Below are 26,525 nucleotides of genomic sequence, written 5' to 3' on the forward strand. Positions count from 1 at the left end.
CATTCCAACTTAGAAATACACCAGTAAAAATGCCTTCATTTTAAAAAAAGTTTTCTTCCTTTGGTACAGCTGCCCTGCAGTCAGAATTAAAAGCTAAAAATTCTTCTGAACAGGGTGGTTTCAAAAAATGGTTGACTCAGAACTGAGGCGCAATTAGAAATTAATTTTCTGTATATAAATATAAACACTTGTTGACTTTAGTGCAAGTATTTTGTATCTGCTAATCAAATCATAGAACTCCTCCGAAAACATTGAGTCCAACTAGCACTGCTAAGTCCAGTACTAAACTGTGTTCCTAAGAGCCATGTTTACATGTCCTAAATCCCTCCAGGGATGGTGACTCCACCACTTCCCTTTTAATATTTGACAAGTCTTTTAATAAAGAAATTAGAAATTTAAAGAAATTAAAATATCTATTTTAAGTTTGTCAGTGGTCCTGTCTGACAAAGAACCTGTAATAATCCCAATATCAGCAGGACCCTAAAGGCTCAATCACTTCTGGCTACAGCTTTGCCAGCAGGAGAGATTGTTATCCACTGCTTTCTTACAGACATTTTTCACTCTGGGGTGGTTATTGTCCTCTCACATCTATTACTTCAGTCTCAAAAATAAACCACACTAATATAAACAGCTTCAATAGTATTTTGTTCACATGTCTAAAGATATATACATGTATTCAGTAATGAGGTTTTATTTCTGAATTAAGTGCCATAATGGTTGTGTCACTAGCTACTCAAGGAGAGAAAGAAAATGGCAGATGCTAATTTGCAGTATATTGCACCCTGAAAAATAGCCAAGTTTGATCTCAAGAACACATTAAGCTCTACTGTAACAGCGTGCTGTAGTAAATTGCTTATTGATTCTGAGATACTGAACAATGGGTCATCAGGTTGCTTTCTCAATGTTCTTTGTCCTGTTCCCTCTTTATTTTTAATTTATTTTTTATTTAGATAGCAATAGTAAAAGTTCTATAGCTTGCAAAAGCAGTATTAAACAGTCTAAAGGTTTTCTAAAAATTATCAAATAGAAATGACACTTTGAAAAAAATTGTTGCATCGCTAAAACAAAAGCAATACCAAACACCTACATTGTTTTGTGGTTTTTTTTAAAGCTTAATTAGCTATCACTAATATAGCCATTATTAATCATTTATTCCAAACAGCCACCAAAAATATTGCTGATGGTTCATTAGGTATCCTTTTTTCTCAGTCTGTCCAAGGGCTTTTATTAGGAGAAGGGATCTCAAAGAAAAATCTTCCCACTGGCCCTCTTCCTGAACCTAAGTAATTTCCTGAAGTTTCAGAGCACAGATTTTCTTTGCAGGTAATTGCAGACAGAATGGTACAAACCTCTGTGTCACTGTCTAGTGGAGTGCAGCCACTCATATTAGTTTGATTGTGCAAAGTGACAATTCCCCCCAAACCTTTTCCCCCAAGCCTAAGTGATCTGAAAAAAAATGAAGAGTGAGAGTGCTGCTCTACTCTTCTGAACTGGCTAATAAATCTCCTCGTGGCACCGGTCACCCAAACAGGCGTTTTCTGAGAGATTCCTGTCCTATTCACAGTATAAGGCTTTCATGCAAACATTCCTGGTGTAACAGCCTTTGTTTAACAGCATCAATTTAAAAAATCCATTTATATATAAAAAGATCATCTTGTTTTGTTCAAAATATTTTTTTTCTCTTTCTGTATCTTTATTCTGTGGCTTTTATTACTGCTTTTATTGGGGTTTTTTTTTGCTGACTTCTGAGGATGCCAAAACTGGTAGAGATATGTGATTTCTTAATAGGAAAATGTGCATGTAAGTCACAAAAATTACCATTAAATACTTATATCAGAAATAATATCTGAAATTATTACTGTTCCTTTTTAAATAAATCTATTTTTTTCTGTGTCCCCACTGTCCTAATTCTATAGGCAAACAACAATTTTGTTCTTTATCTCCTAGCAGACCTTTGACAACTGTTGAATTAGTCATTTTTTAGAAAATATGAGCTCGTGTTTTTGTGCCTTTTTATATTTGTGTTATAATTTTTTTTAATACCTAATATAATTTTTTTCTTTTAAAAAGAAATACTCAGGTGGGTACTTTTCTTTAAAAGTAGATAAATCCAGCCTAGAGAAGGTGTTCTCTTGAATCTTGAAGGCTGTTCCCAAAAGAGTCAGAAACTTATTGCAAAAATGCCATAATTGGGAATTTGCTTTGCAGCTCGATATTATTCTAAATTGGTGGGAAGGCATTCTGATTAATTATGGATTTCTCCTTTAAATTCTTAGTGTCTGTAAATGAAATTACATTAATTGGATGCACATGGCTTTTTGAGAAGGTATTTTAAAAGGGTTCTTCCCTTCCTACTGTTTCTTTCACCAAATTACTTTCATTATTCTTAATTCCTGTTAGATGAAGTGAGAATTGTTGGTCTTCCTGTAAGTATTGGTAGTGCTCTGTATTAAAAATTCAGAATCATATAATTTTGTGAATATGTGTTCAAGATTAGAAATTGAAAGTTACTCTCTATGCAAATGTTTCTGCACTCTGTTATTGTTTTAATTCTGCTTCCCAGTCCTTAATAATTGATACTAGTTCTAGTGTTTCTCTTCCAAAGCTGTCTCTGTAAATTTTTACAAGCAACCTACTCTGTTCATAGCTCATTTCCTGAACTCTGGTTTGCCAAGTCATTGCTTTTTATTTTATTTCTAAAATCCTCTTCTCATCAATTTTACTTCATTTAAATAGATCAACAATATCTATTAATTTATCAGCTTTTGCATTGGGTCAATGAATGGAACACCTTGAGACACTCTGTTGCCGATTTGTATTTGGACTGTTCAGTGCTTATGGGCTTTTGTAGTTACAGAACTTTCAGACAGGAATTAATGTATTCCACGCTCTATTCTAACTAACCATGGTTTGATGACTGACTGGTAGTACAGAACACCAAAGCAAATGGCCTCTAACAGTGTATTAATCTTTTTGAATGTGGATTCTCTTCAATAGAATTCAGAATTCACTGAGTTAAAATCACACCATATTCTGTGTAAAACAAGACTTAAAATTAACTATTTTCTATATTCAGATATTCCTTGAAGTTAAATTCCATAAGCAGAAAGGACTGAAAATTAAACAGCTTAATGCCGCTCATATCTTTCTCCCATAGATTTTCACCACTTAGCTGTTAGGCATTGAGGAATCTTCTCAAAAGTAATGCACTTTTTACTGCATGAAAATCTAAAAATATATGTAGTCATTCCAGATTTTTATTCAGTATGACGTATTTTTTTCTGAGAATTTATATAATTCTGTATATGTATGTCTATCTGTATATGAGTATGGTTACATCTTTATCTGATCACCTGATTTTAAATTAAGCAACAAATACCATTAAATTTTGCACGTATCATTTTAGACAGCAAGGCTCCTGTCTCTATTCACTGACATTAGACAGCTGTGCTGTATGGGTTTGTGCAAGCATATGCAAGAATCCATAATGAATGTTGTTGTTTCTCTCCTTTTTTGTTTTTGCCTTATTTACATTTTCTGGGACTTATTACGAAGTCTCCATAATTCACACTTTAAGGAGTTCACTGTGGCAATTAATCTGAAGTGATATGTTTTAAGGATTCTGAAGAAATAGTCTGAAATTATTTCTCTAAAACAAAGCTTCTTTGTGGACACACAGGGAAAGAAATAATTTGAAGAATTCTTGAGAAACTAAAAAGGAATTTCAGTTTATTCCTGGCAGCAGTTTCCAGATTCCCAAGATGGCCAATATAAACATGTGGATGGGCTATCAGAAGACAGGAGAGCAGCTTGAGGACAATTGCCAAACTATAGTAATAAAAACGTCCAAAATATTTTATTTAATTGCAGTCAAGATTTGAAGTGGTTTGGAAAAGAAAGCTAAAAAAACCCCAACCACCTCTCAGAGCCTTCTGTAAAAAATATGGCAAGTGGATTTGTGTGCCTTTAGGTCTGATAAAAACCAGTATCCAGTAGGGCAATTTATTCTAGCATGGCAAGAGTGTGGTTTGTCAGGATCTCTGGGGAGTCTCTGAACTGAACAGAGTTGCCCTGGCAGAACTCCCAAATCAATAACCCTTGCTCAAAAGGGACTTTGCAAAAAAATTTTTTTTTTTTTTAATTCATGATAGGACCTTTGGGGCAGGTGGTTTCTCTACTGGAAGTTTGCCTCCCCTTGTTCCTCTGTGGGAGCATTGCAACACTCAGTGGACTTCCTGCTTACTCTTTCTCCCACATTTACTGACTCATCAATTGATGTTCCCTTGGTCACTCCTTTACCACTCCTTTGACACGTGTTGTCATACATGGTTTACACTGGTTTAGCTGAAAATTTTGAACACTAACTAGAAAAGCATTTAGGAATAGGAAATGAAAAAGACACAGGGATTTTATGTATAGTGCATAAGTCTACACCAGGATCTCTCACGTTCAAAAGTTAGATCTATTTCTTTCCGATTGACACCAAGTAAGCAAGAGAAAAATGAGATACAAAATCCTCTTCAACCAGCTGAATCATAAATATCCTGAGTTGGAAGGGGCCCGCAAGGATCACTGGAGTACAATTTGCTTAGAAATAACTGACTAAAAGAATTAGGTCCATGAGAGCTGAGGTCCCAGCACTTGTTCTTCCTGCACAGTTGAAAGTTCTGTCAGTCTCAATGTAAGAATTTGCTTCATGCAGCTCATGACAGAGCACTGCAAAGGCTCTTTGCCTAAAGTTAAAATCAAGCACTTCTTCCTGTTCAGTAGCTGCCACAGTCTTGCTTTTGTTCTTGCTAGTGATTGTTTTAAGCTTTTGAAAAATACTTATAATCATCCTGTATGAGATTATTGCCTAAGGATCAGAGTGAGCTTGGATTTACTACATTAAGTCTCATGTGAATATTTCTTGTCCTCCCACACATAGTAGGACCTAAGTGAAAAGTAGATAGATAAGGAGTCATTGATAAAAGCAGAAATATTATACAAGTAAAATACAAAGGAATGCATTCCCTAAGTGCCTTTATTAATGTCATTCACAGTTCTTTACTTTTCTCTGAAAATTTGATCTAGTTGTAGCTCAGTGCACAAATAGAAGAATTTAAAGGGATGGGAAAAAGAAGAACATGGTCCAGTTTTCATTTTCTTAAGCATGCACAGATATGAATAAGAATTCTGAAAGTCTCAGCTAGAAATTCAGAGAATTGGGTGATGAAAAGCTGAAATCACTAAGATAAAAAACAAAGATGCCAACCTTATATTATGGTAACTACTCTAAATGAATCACATATATTTAAAGTGTGGAGAGTTTCCTCAAGATGAGAAAGGAGAATTTACTGCTCGAGGAACAATGTGGAGGGACAAGTTTAGAAGAGATGTCTATCCATTTTACAGAGCAGCAAGCACTAACTCCATGTCAGAATGAAACATTTGTGTCAAGGCAGGAATTTTATCTTTGTAGCAGATTTTAAACAGAGTGCAGGAGATACTAGAACTAGGAATGTAATTAATACACAGCGAATGAGAAATAAATTATGAAGTTTATATGGAGAAATTGAAGCTGCAGGCAAAAGAGAAGAAATTGAGCACTACCAACTTAAAAACATTTCAACCACAGGAAACTGCATGTTTAATAGTTACAAAGTCAGGAGGAAGTAACCAAACCCCACTTCTTGCAGCATATTTGCAGTGGTGCAAATAATAATATATAATGCATCATAGTGTACAATATATCAGCAAATACATGACTCCTGATTCTTATGAAACTTCAAACAGCACATGGAATTGCTGTCAGTTTTGTTATTATATTCACCACAAATATTTTGTTGCTTCAAAGAGACTTTAATTAATACTTTTAGAACTCTAGCAAAAAAGTTATGGTATACAATCACTGCTGTCCAGACCATTAATTCTTCAGCCTATCTGAAATTAATTATAGTCTCCAAATGCAACTGTAGTCAAGATGGATGAGAAGATTGACTAGAAGTTCTGCATTCTATAGGAAATGACACAATGGTCCTTATGGGATGGGATTAACAAGAATTTATTTTTCACTTCTAACCAGTCTGATTGCAAATCTGTCTTAGTAAAATCCATCATGCTCACATGCCAGTTGTTTTTAATTACAGATTCAAAGAACCCACGACCTTGGTGTTATTAGCACCACACTCTAACCAACTTAGCCTGTCACCTGTTGTGTGCCTAGAAGTGGTTTTCAAGATGGAGCTGTACACACTGTTGTAAAAACTACAAAAGTAGCTGCATCACTCTTCAGGAAAACAGAAAAATTTTGAAATAAAACACTGCTCTTACTTGGTTGCTAGTAGGGTGTACTGCATCTAACTACATCAAATAATTTATAGTAAATCACCTCTGTACAAAGGAAATGTAAATGTAAACATAATGTTACACTTGGTTTTAAGGCTAGTTGCTGAAGAGGAAGGAGTGATACCAATTTCTTCTATTTCTTCTTTATAGTATTTTTCATGAAGCATTTAATGAATGGCACAATTTCTGTTTTTTTAGATTTTTTTGCAAAGGTGAAAAGTAACATCTTCATTACTTTTTTCTGCCCTTCTTTCATCTTAGTCAAAAAGGTAATTTTTTGAAAGCAAGAAAGTGGAGCACTTTACCTTAAGACTGCCAGCTTAGCTCGTAGTATGCCAGAAAGGTGTGGTGTCTTCTGTGCAAAGATAGTGTGATGTCACCATCAGCCCCAACCAAAATCAGCTTCAACCAAACCACAAAATTTGCAGAAAACTTTTAGCAATTCAAGCATGGAATATAAAATTTAAGCTCCAGAGAAATCCTGCAGAACTCTATGGAAAATTTGCTGTTGACTTTGTGAGCAGGCTTGGAAATTACCTATTCCTGACTGACCTAGGTGATAGCTGACTCACTGACTAGTTCAGCAGAACTGAAATACATGTGCTGGTTTAATTTCACCATTTTGTGGCAGTTCTCTCTAAATTCCTATAAAACATTTAAAAAGCACATTACAATGACTGCCTGGAGCACTGCAGGTTAATTATTTCCACTCATCTTAATTAGATAATAGTGTGAACACTATGAAAGTATCCTCCTCAAATTATTCATTAAAAGTATCTCTCTTTGGTCGTTAACTTTCCTAATGAGTATGAAAAGACTTCTCTCCATAAAATACTGATGTGCTTGTTAAGGGATGTTACAACACACTCCGCACACGTGGTTTGGAGGAAACACAGATGCTTCTCCCCCCTGCAGGTGGTACCAGACACCTGGGGTCTGCTACAGCCACTGGCACTGAGCTCTCACTCACCCTGGAGCCTGCTGTGGGTGTTTCTCAGGACATGCACTCAGCACGGTGGCTGGGACTCCCACCCACTCCAGAGAGTGGCACAGAGACCCCACTGGCTCCAGCCAGAGAGTGACACCACAGACCAGGGACACCCATGCCCCTGCTCTGACTCCAGCTGCTGTCCCTTTGGCAAATGTGAGTGTCTGAGTCCAGCACTGAACATGTTCACATTGACACAGTTTAGATAAGAAGCTAAATTTAGAGGTAATGAATATTTGAAATGTCTCTTTCTTTTTCATTAAAATTTCTTTACTTTTTCATTCAAATTATTAACTCCTCTTAAGCATTTTGAATCTCTTTTATTTTTCTCCTTTCTCTACTGAACTCTTTCATTCCAGCTCATTTCATATAATCCATTTGATTTCTGTCATTCACTTTTGGTAGACTAATTTTTTTTTATTTTCAGTTGCTTTCTCTAGTCTTCTTACAAAGGTGTTTTTCCTTTCTTAGCTTTCATATTTCACAGCACAGGCACTGTGCCATTGGTATTTAGCCTCCAGGTTAGAACAGATCCTTCATTTCAGTTGAAGAATCAATTAGTTTTCCTCCACTGCAAAACTCAATGAATCTCCACTAAACCAGATAAACTCAGCCTAGTAATTAGTAGAAATTCAGTCTCTTTAACAGCTTTTCTTTATGGGTCTGTGCTGTTTGTGTCCTGCTAAATGCCTGGGGGAGCCTTTCACTGTCCCCACTGTGCCGTCTCTGGTGCCAGCCTTCAGGCTCTTGACTGGCTAGGGACACCACCACAGAGGTGTCCAGAAGTGTCTGCCCAGTGCTAGGGCCCAATTCACTGTTACTCAAGTTTCCACTTTCTTCACTCTGTATCCAGAAGCCATCTGCAATGCATCAGCATCACTTGCTGTTTCTCAGCATCACTTGTTTGTGAAGAGACAGAGTGATCTCTCATCTCTCTTAAAAACCTCTTCCTGATCTGTCTTCTAGGTCCACACAAGATAAGTAACTTTCTGTTGATGTAAGTTTTTCTGTGAGCATTTGTATGCATTACAGATAGATATAAACTTCTAATAAATAACAAAATGGGGGAGGGGAAAAGGAAGGAAACTGCACAGTTCAGTGTAGCATTAAATCTGATTTATTGTGCATATTTTCATATGCTCACATGGTCCAATTCAAGTGAGATTTTTCTAAAGAAAACAAGTGATCTGGTATAAATATATTTCTTGTCATAGGGGACCAGCTTAGTTTCACACACAGAGAATGTGTGTGCAAATGTGTTGAGTGATATTAAATTAATTAAGTCATCTTGACATACTTGTACATTTTCAAGTATTGCACTGAAGAAACTCTCTGCAATTTTCAGTGTTTATGCACCTGGAGATGTTTATAACAGTTTTAGATAGTGTTTACATTGAACATTTGTATAGAAACTGTTCATAACATAAGCAGTTTTTCAAATTGGAAAACTGCAGATATATCATGGAAAGGCATGGTTGGAATGATAAAGCTGTAGTTAGGAAATTTAATGAAGACTGTCAGGAGAAAAGTATGGCCATTTCTCTGCTTTATCACTTTTATGCTTTGATGCTTATCTACTCTGTTTCTTCTCTCCAGTGATACTACTTAATCCTCTCTTCTTTCATCCTTTTTCCTTTGACAATCCTACAAATGCCAAACTGTAGTTACTGGTTTTGACAAGATCACTGGTTCTTTGCCCTTTATTTTCAATCAAATCCTCTTGCCTCCAGACTTCCCAATTGGCTCTGATCTCTAATTTATTGGTAGAGAAGTGTAACTATCAGTTCCTAATCTGCATCTGCCATTGGGAGACTGATTTATAAGAGTATGGACAAGAGAGTTTAAAGTGAAGGAGAGCAATCTGACTTTTAAATTAGAGTTCCAAGATATTCCGTAAAATTCTGCCATCCATTTTTTAACTCAGTACCTTCATGGGTGATCTGATGTGACCTATGGGGTTTTAGTAGTCAATGAAGTTGACAGGTGTATATTGCAATGAAAAACAGGAAGCTAGGGTCAGTAGAGGAAGAATCAATAAAATGCATGCGTACAGACAAATGAGATTGTCAGGAATGTTTTCCTGGCTTGACAAAGAATGCTGATGATCTACCACGTAGCCTACTGACAACTCACATAGCTCCTTGGCAGGTGCTTCCCAAGAACTGGGGCTGAGACTTTTAAATATTTATGTTGTACATAATTTCATTCCATTCCCAGGCTCACTACACAGAAGGCACATGTACCCTGATTTGTCTCTCTTCCACAAGTCCTGAACTGTGAATATGAAATCTGCACTTCATTTTGTCTCCCCTGCTACTCCATCTGTGATGAACCATTTACAGTTTAGTGGGGCTGCCAGCCCTTAAGGCCCTGAGAGAAATTCCACCATACAACTGAAATTAAGCGTAAATCATCATGTCAAGAAACCACTTAATGCATTTCCCTTTCAGTCACTTTTGTCTCCAAATTTTGTATTTAAGAAGTTACCTCTCCAGGCTAGAATTCAGATGTTATGCTAAATCTCTTCCAAAAATATCACATCCAGAACTAATATAAAAGAGAATTTTTTCCCATTTTTTTATAGAAAGACATAAAATCCTGTAGGTGAACAAAATCCAAATTCCAGCTGTACTGGGACCTTAGCTGTACTGTTAAGGAATTGAAGGTGGCCTGTAAATGGGATTGTAAATGCTGCTGCCTAAAAAGCTGAGTTAGATTTAAACAGTGTGAGCTAACCTGGTGGCTTTGCCAAATATAAGAGGGAGACTTTGAGAAAGAAAAAAAATAACAGAAATAAAAAAGCATGAAGAAAAAAAAGAGTGGGGGACAAAAAGAGGTAGATTACATGTGACTTTTGTCCTTCACTAACAGTCAAGGAGGAAAGAAGAATTGGAAGAATTATTTCTAGTTTTTGAACTAGAAACATCCTCCAAAATAGGATGATTACCAGCCCCAAAAGCTTTTAGGGACTCAGCTTTCTATGCTTTCTATGTATATTTGTCACCTAAATCCTATTAGAAAAAGGCAGCAATGAAGTAGGTGGGTACTTCTTTGAACAGAGAGTATTTGATGTAAGCAGGAAAGGTGAGCATGGCTTTGGGGGCAAGGGCAGCAGCAGCAAGGTCTGTCTTGTGCACTTAGTGGGTGCTTAAGATAGACATTCTGATTTATCTGCCACTGCAGCAAAAAGTGGCCTACCTGCCCCTGCTTTCATGCTGACTACAAAGAGTTTTCAAAGACACCAGTCACACTTAGAAAGGGAGATATTTTGCCTCTGAAAAATTCTTTCCAGATGGTATTTCCTGGGGTAGTCTGACTTGTCTCTGCAACTGGGCAATAGGTAATATGTACTGTCTTCCTAAAGCAGGGATCATATGTCTGAAAAAGTAAATACACCAAGTTAAGATAGTCTAGGTGTAGATGTATGTGATTAGAAATATACAGTAATTTATTTATAACTTATAACTTTTAGCTTATAAAAAATTATATATTCTTGTATTTTTTCATAACGAGTGGTCAACACTATGATAAAGAAGTGACTAGGTCACACATATGACAATGACCTGGGTGCTTTTGGTCGAGTACAATTTTTAAAAGTAGCAATTTGGGAAAAACATTGCACTGGCCATATGTACATGTTGTACTCTTGATATTAAACCTCGATTAATAATTTACAATTCTCTAGTTCAAGTATCTCTGCACAGGAGTTTATGTCATTGGTGAATTGAACAGTTGCAATTGCAGATATAAATCATGCTAAATAGCAGGTACTCCCACGGGATGCTGTGTGCCCCATGTCTGTGCACAGGTAACAGCACAGGGCTACCAAGATGTGAGGACATGTGAGCCGTGCTCCAGTTACAGAGCTGTTGGTGAAACGTGAGCGCCTCTGGGGACAATTGCTCACAATTCCACGTGGCGTCATACAGAGATGAGTTCTAGGGCACCCTCACAGTGAATTCTGGGGAAAAATGTGTCTCACAGTTTAATTTTCACTGCAGGGAAACAGATTATTAAATCCACAAGCAAGCAGCACCAGTGAACTAACCTTAATTTGAAGAAACTTCACATCTAGCCCAGAGGAGTTTGTGCCTTACTGGGTTAAGGATAGGAGCTATGACATTTCTAGTCAACATATTATTGAGAGGCAAAAAAAAAAAAAAAAAGGGGAAAATTGGAAAATTCAGTTTCTCCTGGATATCTGTTTTCAGGCTAAGAATTACTATTATTCTATTCTAGAAGTTTGAAAGAAATAGCATCAGTCTGTAATTATCAGTGTGTTGATGGTTCATAGCTCTTCTTTTCATGACAAGCCACTTAAAGGACTGGTAATAAGAGTTTCCTACTGTGTAAATAATTTTAATCTATTAGATTAACTAGCTTCTTAATGTTCATATTAGAGGTAAAGATTTTTCCTTAACCTGTTTTAAACTGGGCAAATAGGTACAGAATTCACAGAAATTAACAAAATATAATTTCATCTTCATTATTACCTTTAGTTTTTTGACACAGCATAGGCTCAGTGTGCAACATGTTTTCTCTGTATTAAGTATTTTTGTATTTTAGCTCATGAAAAATCACATTGAAAGTTGCAGTACTGATCAGGAGATCATAACAGCAGTAGCTGTAGAATAAACTAACTGCAGCCACTGGGAATGAAAAGCTTCCATGCTGTTTTCTCATACTGTGAGAAGATAAACCAATCACCTCACCTCTGCCCTGGCCATAGTGTCAAAATTTTAAATTACCTGCCAGAAGTGAGTACAGAGCTGTACTGTTCTCAGTTACTCCTCTGATAGTTCTTTCTCCTATATATATTGGTTTTGACCTTAATCATATTACTGCAAAGCCCATATGGCTTGCATTGAATTCCATGAGATTTTTGTGTTTTAAAAGTAGCAAAATTATCTATTTACTCAAGGCTTTTAGCTTCAAACCATTTAGAAATAATACATCCCCTTACATTTTTTAAAGCATCAGTAATTACATAGGTGTGGACCTATGTAATTATATAAGTATATAGCAAATTTTGCAAATATTTACTCAAACAAATAAAATAGCTAGATATTTCTGCATCATGTCTATGCTAGAAGAATTCCTAATTAAAAAATCTTTCAGATAAAAAGATTTCTTTCATGCTCAGGTAGATACAGTACAGGCATGGTGAGATACTGCAGACACTGGGAGCAGAGAAAGAAAGCTACCCACTTAAAGGCTCAGGTGTGGTGCTCAAACTAAAAATAGGAAGTTTGAGACCCCATCAGATCACAGATTACATTTTATTTTATGCATTTATCTGCCCTGTGTTTCTGAGTTGAGCTGATGGTTAGGTGCTACGGGATAAAAGTGTATTCATTCTTATTACTTGTATTAAAAGGCTTAGACATTCCCTGAGATAGCCATTTAGGTCCATCTGACCTTGTGCTGAAACTGGATTGTTTTGTGTATTCACCAGAGCTGCTGCTCTCTCAGAGGCAGAATTTGTCTGCTGCAAGTTGGTTGATTTTTTCAGGCTGTGGCTGAGTCATCCCAGGTTTTTCTCATTTCTTTTTCATTTCCTTCAGTGTTTTACTCATATACAAACTGATATTTTTTTCCCTTTTATTTACAAAGTTTAATATCCTTAAAGCTTCTTGCATGCCATTCCCAAATACAAGCAGATATTTAAGATGGCTTGGGAACAGTTCTACGTCATGTCCCTAACACCAGGATTCAGTGAAATTGCAGCAGGGGGGATAACCAAAGATTATCCTGGTGCCTGTGCCCTTAGCACAGGACCTGTCAGTTGTGTCTTTCATCTCTTGCCCCATCTGTTTTGCACTCTGGCTGTTGTGGCAAGAGCCATCATAGAGCAGTGTTTGTGTTTCCCTGAATGCAGTCAAGATGAAAAATGCAGGAGTTGTGTAATGTCCCAGCCAAGCTCTGCCTCTCTCAGGAACATAAATCAGGTACTGAGCTGTTTTACGGGTGTTAAGTCTGCCATTTGCAGCAAATATCCAGCCAAGCAACGCTTGCTCAAATCACCCATTTTTTATAAGATGGTTGGTTCAGCCTCACAGGAACATACTCCAACACAGTTTCCACCACAGTAAGTAAGGGTGATGCTGCTCACCTGCTCTATAGCACATGAACATTAGCTATTCAGCCAAATTAGTCTTTAAAATGAGAGTATCAATAATAGTTATGTTTTATATATGTAGAGTGCCAGATACTAAAGGGAGACTGACTACACATCATGGTTGGTATTTTACTACTCAGAAAAGGCAAAAGTACCAGACTGGTTATCACAATTGCCGAATTCATTATATGGGAAAGCTCAGCCATGGAATTAGAAGTCTGCCAGAAAGGACAACAAAAGATATCTTTGAGATTTCATTTTGGTTTGGTTTTGTTTTCCATCTTAAAATTCAAAATAAAATAGACTTAAAATTCTTTAAAATATTTTAACATTAAAATTTTTACACACCTTCTTTTACCTTTTGATGTTTCAAATTAATAATCTGACATTTCTCTGTTGGATGATTTAAGGTGGGTTATAAGAATATTGCAACAGATGTACACAGACAAACACATCTCCTGTGCTGGAAAGATACATAGACAAAACAGTTTTGTTGTCCTGTTCAAAAATTCTGGTTGCCCTTTGCAATTCATGGTGGCTGCAATCTGTTTGGCCTTTTCCCATCAGGATTCTGCTCTGTTGATGAACTCTGCAGCATGTACGGAAATTGTTCTCAAGCCTATGTTAACAGTCCTGATAATATATTTTTTAGGTTTCCTCTACGCTCAGAACAGTGCCAAACGCAGCATTAAAGAGCGGCTTATGAAGCTCTTGCCCTGCTCGGCTGCCAAAACGACATCTCCTGTTACTCAAAGCAAGTTTTATTTTTCATTTTTTCATTTGACCTTTTTTTTTTTTTTTTTTAGGTTTGCATGCATCAAAAGTTATACTTTCTTTAACTGGTCATTTGAGAGGCAAGATATCTGCTGAAGTAATCATATGGTTTATCGAGGTTTAAAATCTAGCGGTGCACAGATTTGTCTGTGCAGAGTAGGATGGCAAGACAGCAGTGCCATGGTCTGCCACACAGGAGCTTGGCAACTGCAGCAGAGGGGATAACCAAAGATTATCAACTGGCACTTATGATCTGCAAGTTAGTTGACAGGTGATTCACTGGTTAAATTTAATACCTGCTCTCCATGCATTTGAAAAGTGGTAACTTTTTGGCATCTTTATACACGTGACTGTGTGTGCTTGCTATCCAATACACAGGGGGTACCATCATAACTGCTCTGGGAGGAAATGATTGGCCCTGCAGGTTTTGAATATAGAACTTCAAACTATTTAGGGAACAGGACTTAAAGTTGGTGTCTGAGAGAAAAAGAAATAATGAGATTGAAAAGAATGCGAATGTGAATATACAAGAAAAGCACACTGATATTGTACTGAATGTCTTGATGAAATCTCTCCAGAGTAGGTAACTGATAAATATAGAGGGGCAGCAGGAGTGAGAGATCAATACATAGAGATATATATATATTCCTAGACAAAGTTTAATTGTAGTAATAACACTATAATATCTTCCTATATAGATTGACTCCTATAGCAGATTTTAAAGTATCTCTCTGGATCCAATTCAATCTAGATTAATTTGACTGAATTCTAGGCACTAATATGAGCATCTAAAACCAGAAGCTGAGTTGTCCATGTGTTTCCTGTATACTGTTCTGAGAAAGCATATCAATCAATCTCAGGTGAAAAAGGCCTTCAAGAGCAGTTCCCCATGTCTAGTGAATCCAGGACAACCAAAAGCAACTTGACTAGAAGTACAGGCCCCTACTAAATGTCAAGACTTCACAGGTATAGATCTAGGGTTTCTTTATGCTATTCCCCTTCACTGTCTTTCATATGCTTCTCTGTAAAGAAAACTCTGGTGCTTGCTTTCCTCTTAAGTATTTGAGATGAGAAGGGTTAAATTTCTGGATGTAAACTGATTTATTTTTTTCATGGTGTCTTCAGCTGATATGTTTTGATTGAAAATAAAGTAACATAAAAACTGCTGTTACTGTTGGGGCACTTGTTAATAACTCTTTCTGGATAAGTTACTTTCAGCTGCATGACCTGAGCAATATAGCCCTAGACATTAAAAGAAATCAGAGAAGCACAGGTTTGCTTGAGTTGGAAGAGTTCTCCTGCACAAGACCAGGTTGCTCAAATTCCCATCCAACCTAAACACTCCCAGGGATGGGGAATGGAATAGATAAGGAAATAGGACACAATGGATAGAAAGCTTGATCTGTTTGTTTGAAGTTGCTGGGAGAGTGACACATCCTAGTTCCTTGCACATTTCTATGTAAGTTCTTCATCTGCACAGGTAACCAAATATATTTAGAGTCAGTCTCAGAAACCTTGACGATGTCAAACTTATATTTTCCTTACTGAAATTATTTTATAAACCAGAAGAGAGGTTGAACTATAACAAGTATTAAATATTTCGTATTTGATAGCCAAGCAGTAAAAAAGGTACATTCAATAATTTTCTCTGTAATCTCCTCAATAATGAAGTACTACCCTTAGTAAGAATGTTATATCAGGTGAAAATCTTGAATAAGACTATCATTGTAGATATACACTGTTATTATTGCATTTTGACATTATGTGCTATTTCATTTCTGCTAGCATGAAAGAAGCAACATTATGGTGTCCTAGGAATGAAAACAGCACCATTTGCAATAAAATTCACATGATGTGAATTCCTTAGAAATTATCAGAGAAATATTTTTTAAAAGAGTAATTTGTTGAAATAGACATAGCCTGAATTTACACTTCTGCGCTTCTATCTACATTGGCTTACAAAAGGTTATCTAAAAATGTAAAATCTTGCTTCAGCATTTGTATTGAACATATTTCAGCATTCTTATTGAAAAAAGCATGTAAAAGAACACTTCTTTGTGTGCTCTAGTCTCGTAAGTATAAACGTCCCTAGATATGTGCATGTGCTAGTACACTAGGGTAGGACTACATTCAATGGTTTTGAAAAAGAAAAACATGCTAAGTAGTTATTAAATCGTTAGGGAGGCTATAATGTGGAGTTTGTGCAGGGAAATGCATGTGCACCTTTTTTTACAGATATGAATTATTTGAAGAGTACATTTGCTTTTCGCAGTGTTTTTACCATCTTGTTTTTTAATGAGTAATGAAAGGTTCAAAGCATATCTCCTATGACATTTACATCAAAAAATGTCTTTACTATTTAGCTATAGGAAATCTACTAATTAATGAAATCATTAAGAATATTTTGTTTAGTACATTATTGAGGGAATGTGAACTTGTTTCTGGTTTTTAGTTGAAATGAAATTTCATTTCTATGAAAAAAAAATATTCCTAACTTATCTAGGCTGAATAAACCAAAGAACTGAAATAATTAATGCCATAGAAACCATTATTGTTTTGAAATAGATAAAAAGAGAAATCGTAAAAATAGATTTTCACACACTTCCCTGCATATTTTAAAGTATAGATTTTTCTTTTCCAGCCTGGTAGCTAGAACTGTGAAGAAAAAAATGAAAAACCTGCAAATGACTCATGAATGCTATAGTATTTTAGTCATCACAGTTGGTTGATTTTAAGGAAGTTTATGATGATCTTGCATTTTTATTATTTCTATCTATAAGATACTAGAGAAGTCGTGTGTAAAGAATGTTATACTGAACCTTTTCATTATCATCAGCCTATTTCAGTCTCCTACATGCTCACTGAATCATTTAAAGGCAATAAAAATGTTTACTACTAAGGATATACCAAATATTGTGCTCAGCACATTGTCTGGCCTTTATCTCTAGCCTCACATTTATTATGTGTATTCATTTAGCTTCCAGAAAAGCTTGTAGATGTCTCTCTTGGTAGCCAGATGTTTTACAAATGGATGCTTAGAGAACTCATTTCAAGTTAAGTCTTTTTCTGTCTAAAACCAAAGCCCATTTAAATCCCATGTAACCATCCAGATGTAAAATACAAGTGAGCTTTCAGCAATATTTATTCTCAGGTTGATTTCTTTGCCAATTTAGTCTAAGTACCTAGTCTTGAGTTGTGGTTAACAAAAAAAAAAAATCATCTGGATCACACTGAGATCATCCTCCTGAGATAAGTGCTAACAACAACATATCTTTCACAGGCCTAAATTTTGTGAAGATTGTTTAAAATAGTTTATATACTATTAAATATCTCTTTAAAGGTTGTTTATTTTTTGTTTATCTGAACTGTATCTTCTGATGCCAAATTTCTCCCAAGCAGCTGAAAGCTATTATTTCTGCATTATAGCAGAACAAAAATATTGAAACTGTAGGCATAATACTACTTTAATTGAGTATTCTAATACTATGTGTTTATAAATATTGAAGCAAATAAAACTTTATTCCAAGAATAAAGAGTCCCAGATTCTAAAGAAATAAAATATGCATCTTCAGCATTGTAGACGTGAGAATTAAGCATCTGTATTGTTATATTTCTATAGTTCCTATAACTCTTAAATAAAAATAAGGCAGTATTTTCATTAAATTAATTTGGAGTACTACATAAGTTACATCTAAGGCTGTCAGTAGTTAGAAATGTACACACACATTTGTATTTTTGATCTCAAGTGACTGGCACTCTATTGTAAATTTCTTTAGCTGTTTCATTGAACTTTCACATTTAAAACTCTACCTAGGAAAATATGAATTGCTAATTCTCATTGTTTTAAGTCTACACTCAACTGTAAACCTTGAATGCCTATATTCACATTCTTACTTACCTAAAGAAGAGGTCACTAAAACTATCGTGTTCCCCACTTAGGCTGCTCACCCTCAATAATATTTCTCCTAAATGCTCAGTTGTATGATACTCAAAGTAAGACCTGCTGCTGGATGTGCATCATCAATTTCATGCATTTTCCAGAAGAAAACTTCATAATAAAAATCCCAGCCTGATACAATCAATTCACATCCACTATCTAACTGAAGGAAAATTTTCAGTTTTCTGGAGTTGCTAAAGTTTTATAAAATTGTTTGATTTGGTCAAAGAGTTGTACGAACAGAAAAGTCATGCTGAATGTATTATGCATGCTCTTGCAGGATGTCTTTCCAATTTATTGCTATTATTACTCATGAGATAATATGCAGGCTACTGGATCATCACTGCTGTTCACTATTCTTTGCAGACACAGAAGCAGATGATAGAGTCCTTTTTCCTATGAGTTTGAAATGGACTCATCATTTGTCATTAAATCTGCAAAAAGAAGTCTTTAAGAGACTGTTTTTTCTTTCTTCTTCCCTTTCCCTTTCCCTTTCCCTTCCCAATCCTCTTTCCCCTTCCCCTTCCCAATCCTCTTTCCCCTTTCCCTTTCCCTTCCCAATCCCCTTTCCCCTTTCCTTTTCCCCTTTCCCTTTCCCCTTTTCCCTTTCCATTTCCCTTTCTGCTTCCCCTTTCCCTTCCCTCTTCCCTCTTTCATTTTCTCTTGTCTGTCTTTTTGAAAGGGTTAAGTATTTTTAATTCCTGTATTTCTTGTTGAGCTTTCCTTCTCTGTCTCTTGTATTCTGCAGACACTGTAGAAGATGAAATGGAAATGGCCACAGTACGACATAGACCTGAAGCTCTTGAACTGCTGGAAGCACAGAGTAAATTCACAAAGAAGGAACTTCAGATCTTATATAGAGGTTTCAAGAATGTAAGCACTTCCTTTATGAATTTGTAATCTGTTTATGGGATGTGCCACTGCAGTCTTAGCTGTGTAAGAGTGACTAGCAGTGCAGCTCATGAGATTCAGTAGCTAAATACTGCATATCTGACCAGATGAGGAAACAATCACTCTGAAACAATTGGTATAAAGTCATTAAACTATTTAATAAACAAAAGGTGCAGACGAAATAGAAAGCATCAAGGAGAGAATAATTATAACTCAGGAGGAAAAGTTAGTTACTCAATCTTAGTTGAATAAGTATAACTTACATAGTAGGACTTTGTTCAAAGAAAAATTGAAAGTTGTATTGAGGTTGTTTGTTTAAGAATAAATAATGGAAGAGTACTGAAAAATTTGGTCAGTAAGAAGAAAGATTTTGATTTTTGTATTCACAGGAGCTGTCACAAGAAGTAATTTATTTCAACTTCACTAGATGGCTTTTTTATTTGGTGAAGAGTTGTAGATAACTTCATCAATTCTCACTAGTTCTACAAATCTATAAACTTCTTAGATCCCTTTGCTAGGAATAATTGTGATTTTTTTTTTCCATGAAAATGTGTGATGTAGTGGCAGGTCCAGTGTTTTATTTGGCAGGGATCCCAACTGAGGATCCCAGTACATGGGTGTAGTCTGTCTCATTTTCCAGTGTGTACAGCTGCCCTGTAGTGCTGGGCTTGGCTTTGGCTTGTGAGGTATGCATGTCTAGTACAGGAAAGAAATAGAACTTAAAAAGACGTTAGTAAGTAGTACTGAACTCTGTTTTCTTAAAACATATACTTTTTCTCTATGTATTTTACTATCCTTTGTCTGATTAAAAATATGTGGAATATTGAATGCAGTTAACATTGGATAGAAAATATTAAAGAAATATTATATTAAAAATTAATAATAGCAGATTTTTAGTCATCAGTGTTTAATGTTATCTATAATTTCAGCTGTAAGTATTGCAACTGTGCAGATGCTATGTCTCCTGCTAAGCTGAAGCTAAAGATGAATCTAATTGCATTCATCACCTTGTAGTTTAGTTTTTCTTTCACCCTGGGTGAAAAGGGATGACCTCTTGCCCATGTCATTTACTACTCAGATGAGTCAATAAAAACACATTGAAGCTCCATTGTGGAATCAGAGAGGATGTCTTCAACAGCTTGGACAGGAAGTGTAGGTCTTGCAGAGTTCTTAGCTCTCCTGCATTCTGTAAAGAAAGCAAGACATGCAAAGGGATGTTTTAAACACATATTTTTATCAAAAGCTTACAATGCAAGCAAGACAGAGTAATTTAATGTGTCCTGTCTGTATCATTCTCAGTTCCAGAAAGTATATAATGTTGGCATGTTAGTGATTAACAGTGATTGCTCTTAAAAGCTTTTCATTTCCTCAGGGTTCCAGAGAACATTCCCCTGCTAATGACAATATTCTCCAGGCATTGCAAATCATGATCTCATGTCCCTAATTATCTAAGGCAAAAAGGTATAAAGTATAGTGGATAAAATAAGCCTTCAGTCTGTTTCTCCAGTAATAATTATTTTTAGAGTTTCAGAAACTAAGAACCTTGATATTTCTTTGCATAAAATGCAGTATGGAGAAAGAGAATAGGTTATAAGGAAGTATTTTAATGGATACCTTTTTTTAGCATTTTCTGAAAAGGGGAATTCCAGCTCTTCATACGCTTTTCTGTTCCAAGGTGTAAGTCCTACTTACATCAAAGGAGTGTTGTGGTAAGACATGGTAAAACTAAATGTGGTAAAACTAAATTTTTATCCTTATGTTTAATTTCCTTATCAGTACATGAGAATTCAAGACATACATGTATAACATATCTTTGACTAGATAGAGTTAATGGGCACGAACTTCAGTGGTTTTGTGTATAATATCATTGCAAAGTTATCAATTATGATCTGAAATGCTGTAAAGCATGCCCAGGGCTAGTGACTATTATAAAGATAAAGCAGTTTAAAGTAGTATTCTTTAGCCCAAGGATTAGATTTGAGAAATGGATAATTTCAAACTTTTTGTTGAGTTGGAGTTTGTTTTATTTCTCATATTAATTGCAATATATGGTGCTGGATCACAGTTCTCTAATCACTTCAGAGAACTGGTAGGACAAGTCTGCCTCAGCTCTCTGAGCATCTTCTCTGTGCTGATTAGTTCACCTTTCCTGCCACATAGCTACCTTTTATCAAGTATATCTTGAGTGGCTGTGATGGGTACTGATCCACAATGGCATTGCAGTGTCTCCCATGGTTTGTGCTTGGACCATCCCCCCCTTAGAGTGTTCCAGCATCCTCTTGTGCCTGCCACAAGCCACCTGCCTTCTCGCAGTGTCATCCAGCTGAGTGCTATCCTGCCAATATTCCAAGCACATATCAACCTGTGTGCTTCACGCATCTGCTTTGTGTACCAACTTCTCCTGGATGCCACCCAGCTGGACACTGACTTTGCTTTGTTGGGCATGAGCCAGCAAATGTGTCTGCCTATGCAGAAAAGGCAGTTCTCTTTAGATAAGGCACTTCCAGCAGGTGGAGGGAGCCCTGGAGGCCACACCAGCCCTTCACTCAGCACTGGTGGGGCCACATCTGAAGTGCTCTGGCCTGTTCTGGGCTCTCCAGTAAAACAAAAGTATGGACATACTGGAGAGAGTCCAGCAAAGGGTCACAAAGATGTCTAAGGGACTGAAGCACCTCTCCTGTGGGGAGGCTGGGAGAGCTGAGACTGATGAGTCTGGAGAAGAGAAGGCTCAGCAGGGATTTTACCAGCATATATAAATATCTGAAGGGAGGACGTAAAGATGGAGCCAGGCTCTTTTCAGTAGTGCCCAGTGCCAGGACCAGAGGCAGCAGGCACAAAGTGAAACACAGGCAGTTCCCTCTGTACATCAGGAAGCACTTTTCACTCTGAGGGTGACTGACCACGAGCCCAGATTGCTCGCTGGGTTTGCGTCATCCTCCTGCTTGAAGATATCCAAAAGTTAGCTCTCTGGACATGGTCCTGGGGATCCTCTTCAGGACATATGCAGGAATGTGCAACCAGATATCTCCAGAGATCCCTTCCAACCCCAACCGTTCTCCGAGTCTGTGACATTCTGTCAATCATTCCACTAAGAAGTAAACTACTGAAAAGATTTAATGAAAGACACAGGCACACATATTTAACATGATGTCATCAAAATCTTGTGCAGATCCTACCTCTGTGCTTTATGCTTTTTACCTGATCTTTGCCTGTCTTACTATCTCTTTGATAATTTAAGTATATAAAGCAAGATAAATTAAAGCATGAACTTATGTTATGGTAGTTCTGCTGATGTTGTGGTCCTGTTAGATGAAATTAGCAGCATCCTACAGGACATTAGTACTAATTGAAAAGCTTTTGTCTACAGAATCTCACTCCAGCCTGCTTATTTCCCTGAATCTTTTCGAGTTTTAGGATGTCTCTTCTGAGATAGAGATGAACAGAACTTTTTATAGCTTACCTCCGGTTATTTGTTATTTCTGACTTCAAATTGCTTACAAGTAGTTCTGGATGACTTCAGATAAGGAAGCAGTAAAATACACCTGCATTTCCGTAGTGTTGATGATTACAAAGTTTGATTTATTATCATCAATTTGATTTTCCACTGAACACAAATTACAGGCAAAATCCAGGCAGAAGGAGCACAGGTCTCACAGAGCAGCTTTTTGTGTACATAAACACAGAATCACTAGGTTGGAAGAGACCTTCAAGATCGCAGAGTCCAATCCAGCCCTAACACTTCAACTAAACCATGGCACCTAGTGCCACATCCAGTCTTTTTTTAAACACATCCAGGGATGGTGACTCTACCACCTCCCCAGGCAGGCCATTCCAGTACTTTATCACTCTTTCTGTAAAAAACTTTTTTTTTAATATCCAACCTAAACTTCCCTTGCCACAGCTTGAGACTGTGCTTCTGGTTCTGTCAGTTGCTGCTTGGAGAAAGAAACCAACCCCCACCTGACCACAATCACCTTCCAGGGAGTTGCAGAGAGGGATAAGGTCACCCCTGAGTCTCCTTTTCTCCAGGCTAAACACCCCCAGCTCCCTCAGTCATTCCTCACAGGGTTTGTGTTCCCAGCCCCTCTCCAGCCTCGTTGCCTCCTCTGGACGCGCTCAAGCGTCTCAATGTCCTTCCCAAACTGAGGGCCCAGAACTGGACACAGCTCTCACGGTGTGGCCTCACCAGTGCCCAGTACAGGGGAAGAATGATCTCCCTGCTCCTGCTGGCCACACTGTTCCTGATAACAGACCAGGATGCCCTTGGCCTTCGTGGCCACCAGGGCACACACAGAATCACAGAATCCAGAAAGCTTTAAAAAGAACACATGAGAGCTTTAGAAAGTCTCAGATCACATTGTAGTAGAGCTGATGCTCTGAGTAAGCAAGAGGTAGAGCATAATTGTAGTGAATGCTCAAAGATGGTTGAAATCCCTTGGGACAATGACTGTTTTGATAGAACTCAAAGTCAACATTTAAAATGAAAAGGGATATACACTAAAGAAAACATAAGGAGGTGGGATAAGCACCTTCAGATGACCTAACAACTATTATATGGAAAATTATCAAGGGAGAATTTATGTCTCTATTAGGTAATTTAGCCATTTTTAAACTCTATACTATCCCTGAAAAATGAGCTTAATATAAGTCCTAAACCCTTCTCAGGCTGAAAAGGTTGTCCCCAGCACTCTGGCTTTACAATATTCCTGTGCTGTTGTAGATGAATTGTTGCTCAGCTGCCACCACAGTGGGACATTTCCAATTTGTATTTGGCTTCCTGTCATCCCATTTCTTGCAAATTGAAATTGTGATTGCTGCAGTCATTAACCTTTCAAACCAACAGCTCTGTGGCAGTCCTTGTACAAGTGGTACTTCACAATAACTTGTGCAGACTATCAAGCATGGACTCAACATGTGGTCTTTCTTTCTCTTCTGTCCATTGATAGATCTCTCCCAGTTTTAAAAGCATCCATTTAAAAAATACCTAGATAATGCTTTTGCTGCACAAAAGATGCTCCTGTGCTAAATTTAAATGTTAATAATATTTTCATTTTGCTTGGTCATTCTGGTAAAGATGTTTGTAAAGCTTTGTGCTGTGAAACTCCTAGACTTTTCCAGAAAACTGGAAGGATTTTTCATGAACTTTAATTTTACCTGGCTGTATGTCAGAAAAAATGTAAATTGAAGTCATAAATGCATAAAAATGTCTGTGGACACATACTGGAGCTTTAAATAGGCAGCTCCACACCTTTGATTTTTATTGGGAATTTCTAAGACAGTTTTCTTCCCTTTTGCAAATGAGACAAAGAATGATAGTATGGAAATAAATCTAACAATGTTACAGCTCAAAGATCAGCTCCCTCATCGCTCTCCCCATCTATAAGATGAAATATGATCACTTATTCAGAGATTTTTTTTATTTCAGTTATGATTTGATGGTAGCATTGTATCACTGTGTGTTGCATTTGTGAGTCTCACAGAAAGTTTAATGGAAGGTAGTTTCAGAGGTGATAAAGCTCATTTATTGAGTGTTTTATGAAAGTAGTTGAGATTTAGAAGAGCAGAATTGAATTAGTACATGGAATACAAATAATTTTCACTGGATAAATAATTTTTCTATTCCTGCAATTTTTTGCTTAACAATGAAAATGAAAGTTGAGTGTATAATGAGCGTTTTGCAGGATATGCACTAACTTGTGCAAAAACTGAAACACCACAATGTAATTCTGAATACCACAGTTAAACTTTTCAGAATGATTAAACTTTTTTTAAATATTTGTATGCATGATATTCTAGGAACACTATATACATTTGTTTTTTTCACTGCAATTGGAACCTACTTGGTAAGAAAGAAGGTCTGAGAAATGTATCTCAGTGTCCTACACATGGATGGCTTTTACCTTTTTGGCTGTGCTATTTGCACAGCCTCTGACCTATGGCTAATACAGATGTACAGTTCTGTATTTCACTTCTATCTTTCAAATGTAGTCTCTAAGATAATCAATGTCTTGATTAGAAATTATTTGGTACAGCTTGAAATCTTGTACTGATAGGGGACATAGACATTTGACTATTAAAGAGATGAAAAAATGAGCATTGCAAAGAGTTAAAATATCTCTGTGATGATCCAAAACAGAGCATTCCATTTTCCTTGCTTTCTCACTTAACCTTTTCCACCTGTTCTAAAGCATGACAAGGGACAATGACAACATAATCCTCTTAGTTTATATCTCTGGAACATTGTATATTATGAAACAGAGGCTTTCATGGTACAAGAAGTAATATTTTAGCTTGGATCAGCTTTCTCTGAGGTGGCTGTGTTGCCTATCTCACGGAAACAATGGGATTGTTCACCTCAGTTCAGATTGATCTTCAGTTTGTTGTGATCACATTCAGTTCTATACTGAACCTGTATGTTTGTATTGCAATGAGTAAAGGCAGATTCAAGATTAATACAGACCAGAACAGAGAGGGAAAACCCCAAACTGAACATGAGTGGAAATGGCACTAATGCGAGAGTATTTTGCCCTCCAAAGTTTGTTCTTGTAGGTGAAGTAGCTTAGAGCTTAAATATGCTTTTCAACCTCCCATATGGAAACCTAGGACAGCAAGGAAGATTTTTCATTTGACCAGCAGTCGGTGCAGTTGCTTTTCTTTGAGATTTGATGACTGTCTGTACAAGTCTTAAGGCTTCACAGCATGCAATCTTAGCGAGATCTTTCCAGATGCAGAATTTCTGACCCAGCAGAACAGAGCCTAGAAGAAAAATATAGATCAGTTAAAGGTTTCTACCTGGTTTCCTTGGCTAACGTGAATCAATACTAAAACCATTTGAGCTATATCCCTCTGTGACTCTGAATATCAAACAGGGGATGCTCTACTGGGCATCAGTGCATGAGACATTCCCATTGTGCTTAAAGCTTTTGCAGAGGTGCTGACCCCTCTGCACAAAGCAGTGTTTGAACACCAGTGTTGTGGACATGCAGAGGTTGTACATACAAAGAAGTACCAGCAACTTGTGTTTTCAGATAGACATAGTGATGATAGCTGAACAGGTTGTACCTCAAGCATACAAACTTGCTGAACTTTGAGCATAGAAATGCCAATATAATGGAAAAAAAAGTAAATGGAAGTTCTAAATCTTACAAGAAAAATCAGATAGCAGTAATTCAAACTGAAAATTAACATTCCCCTATGTTAGAAAACTCCTGTAACTTGTTTGTCTTAATAAACTGAACAATAGACAGCAACACAATGAAGCTCAAGCAAGTAAACCTAGAAGCTAGATACCTTGTGTGCTGTCAATGGACAGATGTCTGTAAATCTTCTTTTTCTCTCTAAGGCTTCAGTAGACATGTCTAATGCACATAATTCAAATCTCCCTTTTTCAAAATTGAGTTCTTGTTTTCCAGTTGTGCCTCAGATCAATTGTTTTATCAACTTTAGATGACTGAAGAATAACTTTAAAATGACCAGCCCTTGCCAAGGAA

General features: G+C 36.8%; 1 protein-coding gene across 5 annotated transcripts in view; it reads left to right on the forward strand.

The window, feature by feature from the left end:
* KCNIP4 (potassium voltage-gated channel interacting protein 4) overlaps positions 1 to 26,525 on the forward strand; it is a 383,855-nt gene that overhangs the window by 325,368 nt on the left and 31,962 nt on the right. For 4 of the 5 annotated variants that reach the window (XM_041402785.1, XM_041402784.1, XM_041402783.1 and 1 more), the window contains exon 2: positions 18,893 to 19,017. In XM_041402785.1, the coding sequence (XP_041258719.1) occupies positions 18,893 to 19,017 (125 nt within the window). Of the gene's footprint in view, positions 1 to 14,093; positions 14,188 to 18,892; positions 19,018 to 26,525 lie in introns of those variants that run through there. The other variant, XM_041402786.1, reaches the window with a different exon arrangement.

Source organism: Onychostruthus taczanowskii, unplaced genomic scaffold (assembly GCF_017590055.1).
Source record: "Onychostruthus taczanowskii isolate IOZ18803 unplaced genomic scaffold, ASM1759005v1 scaffold2, whole genome shotgun sequence".
Taxonomy (NCBI): Eukaryota; Metazoa; Chordata; class Aves; order Passeriformes; family Passeridae; genus Onychostruthus; species Onychostruthus taczanowskii.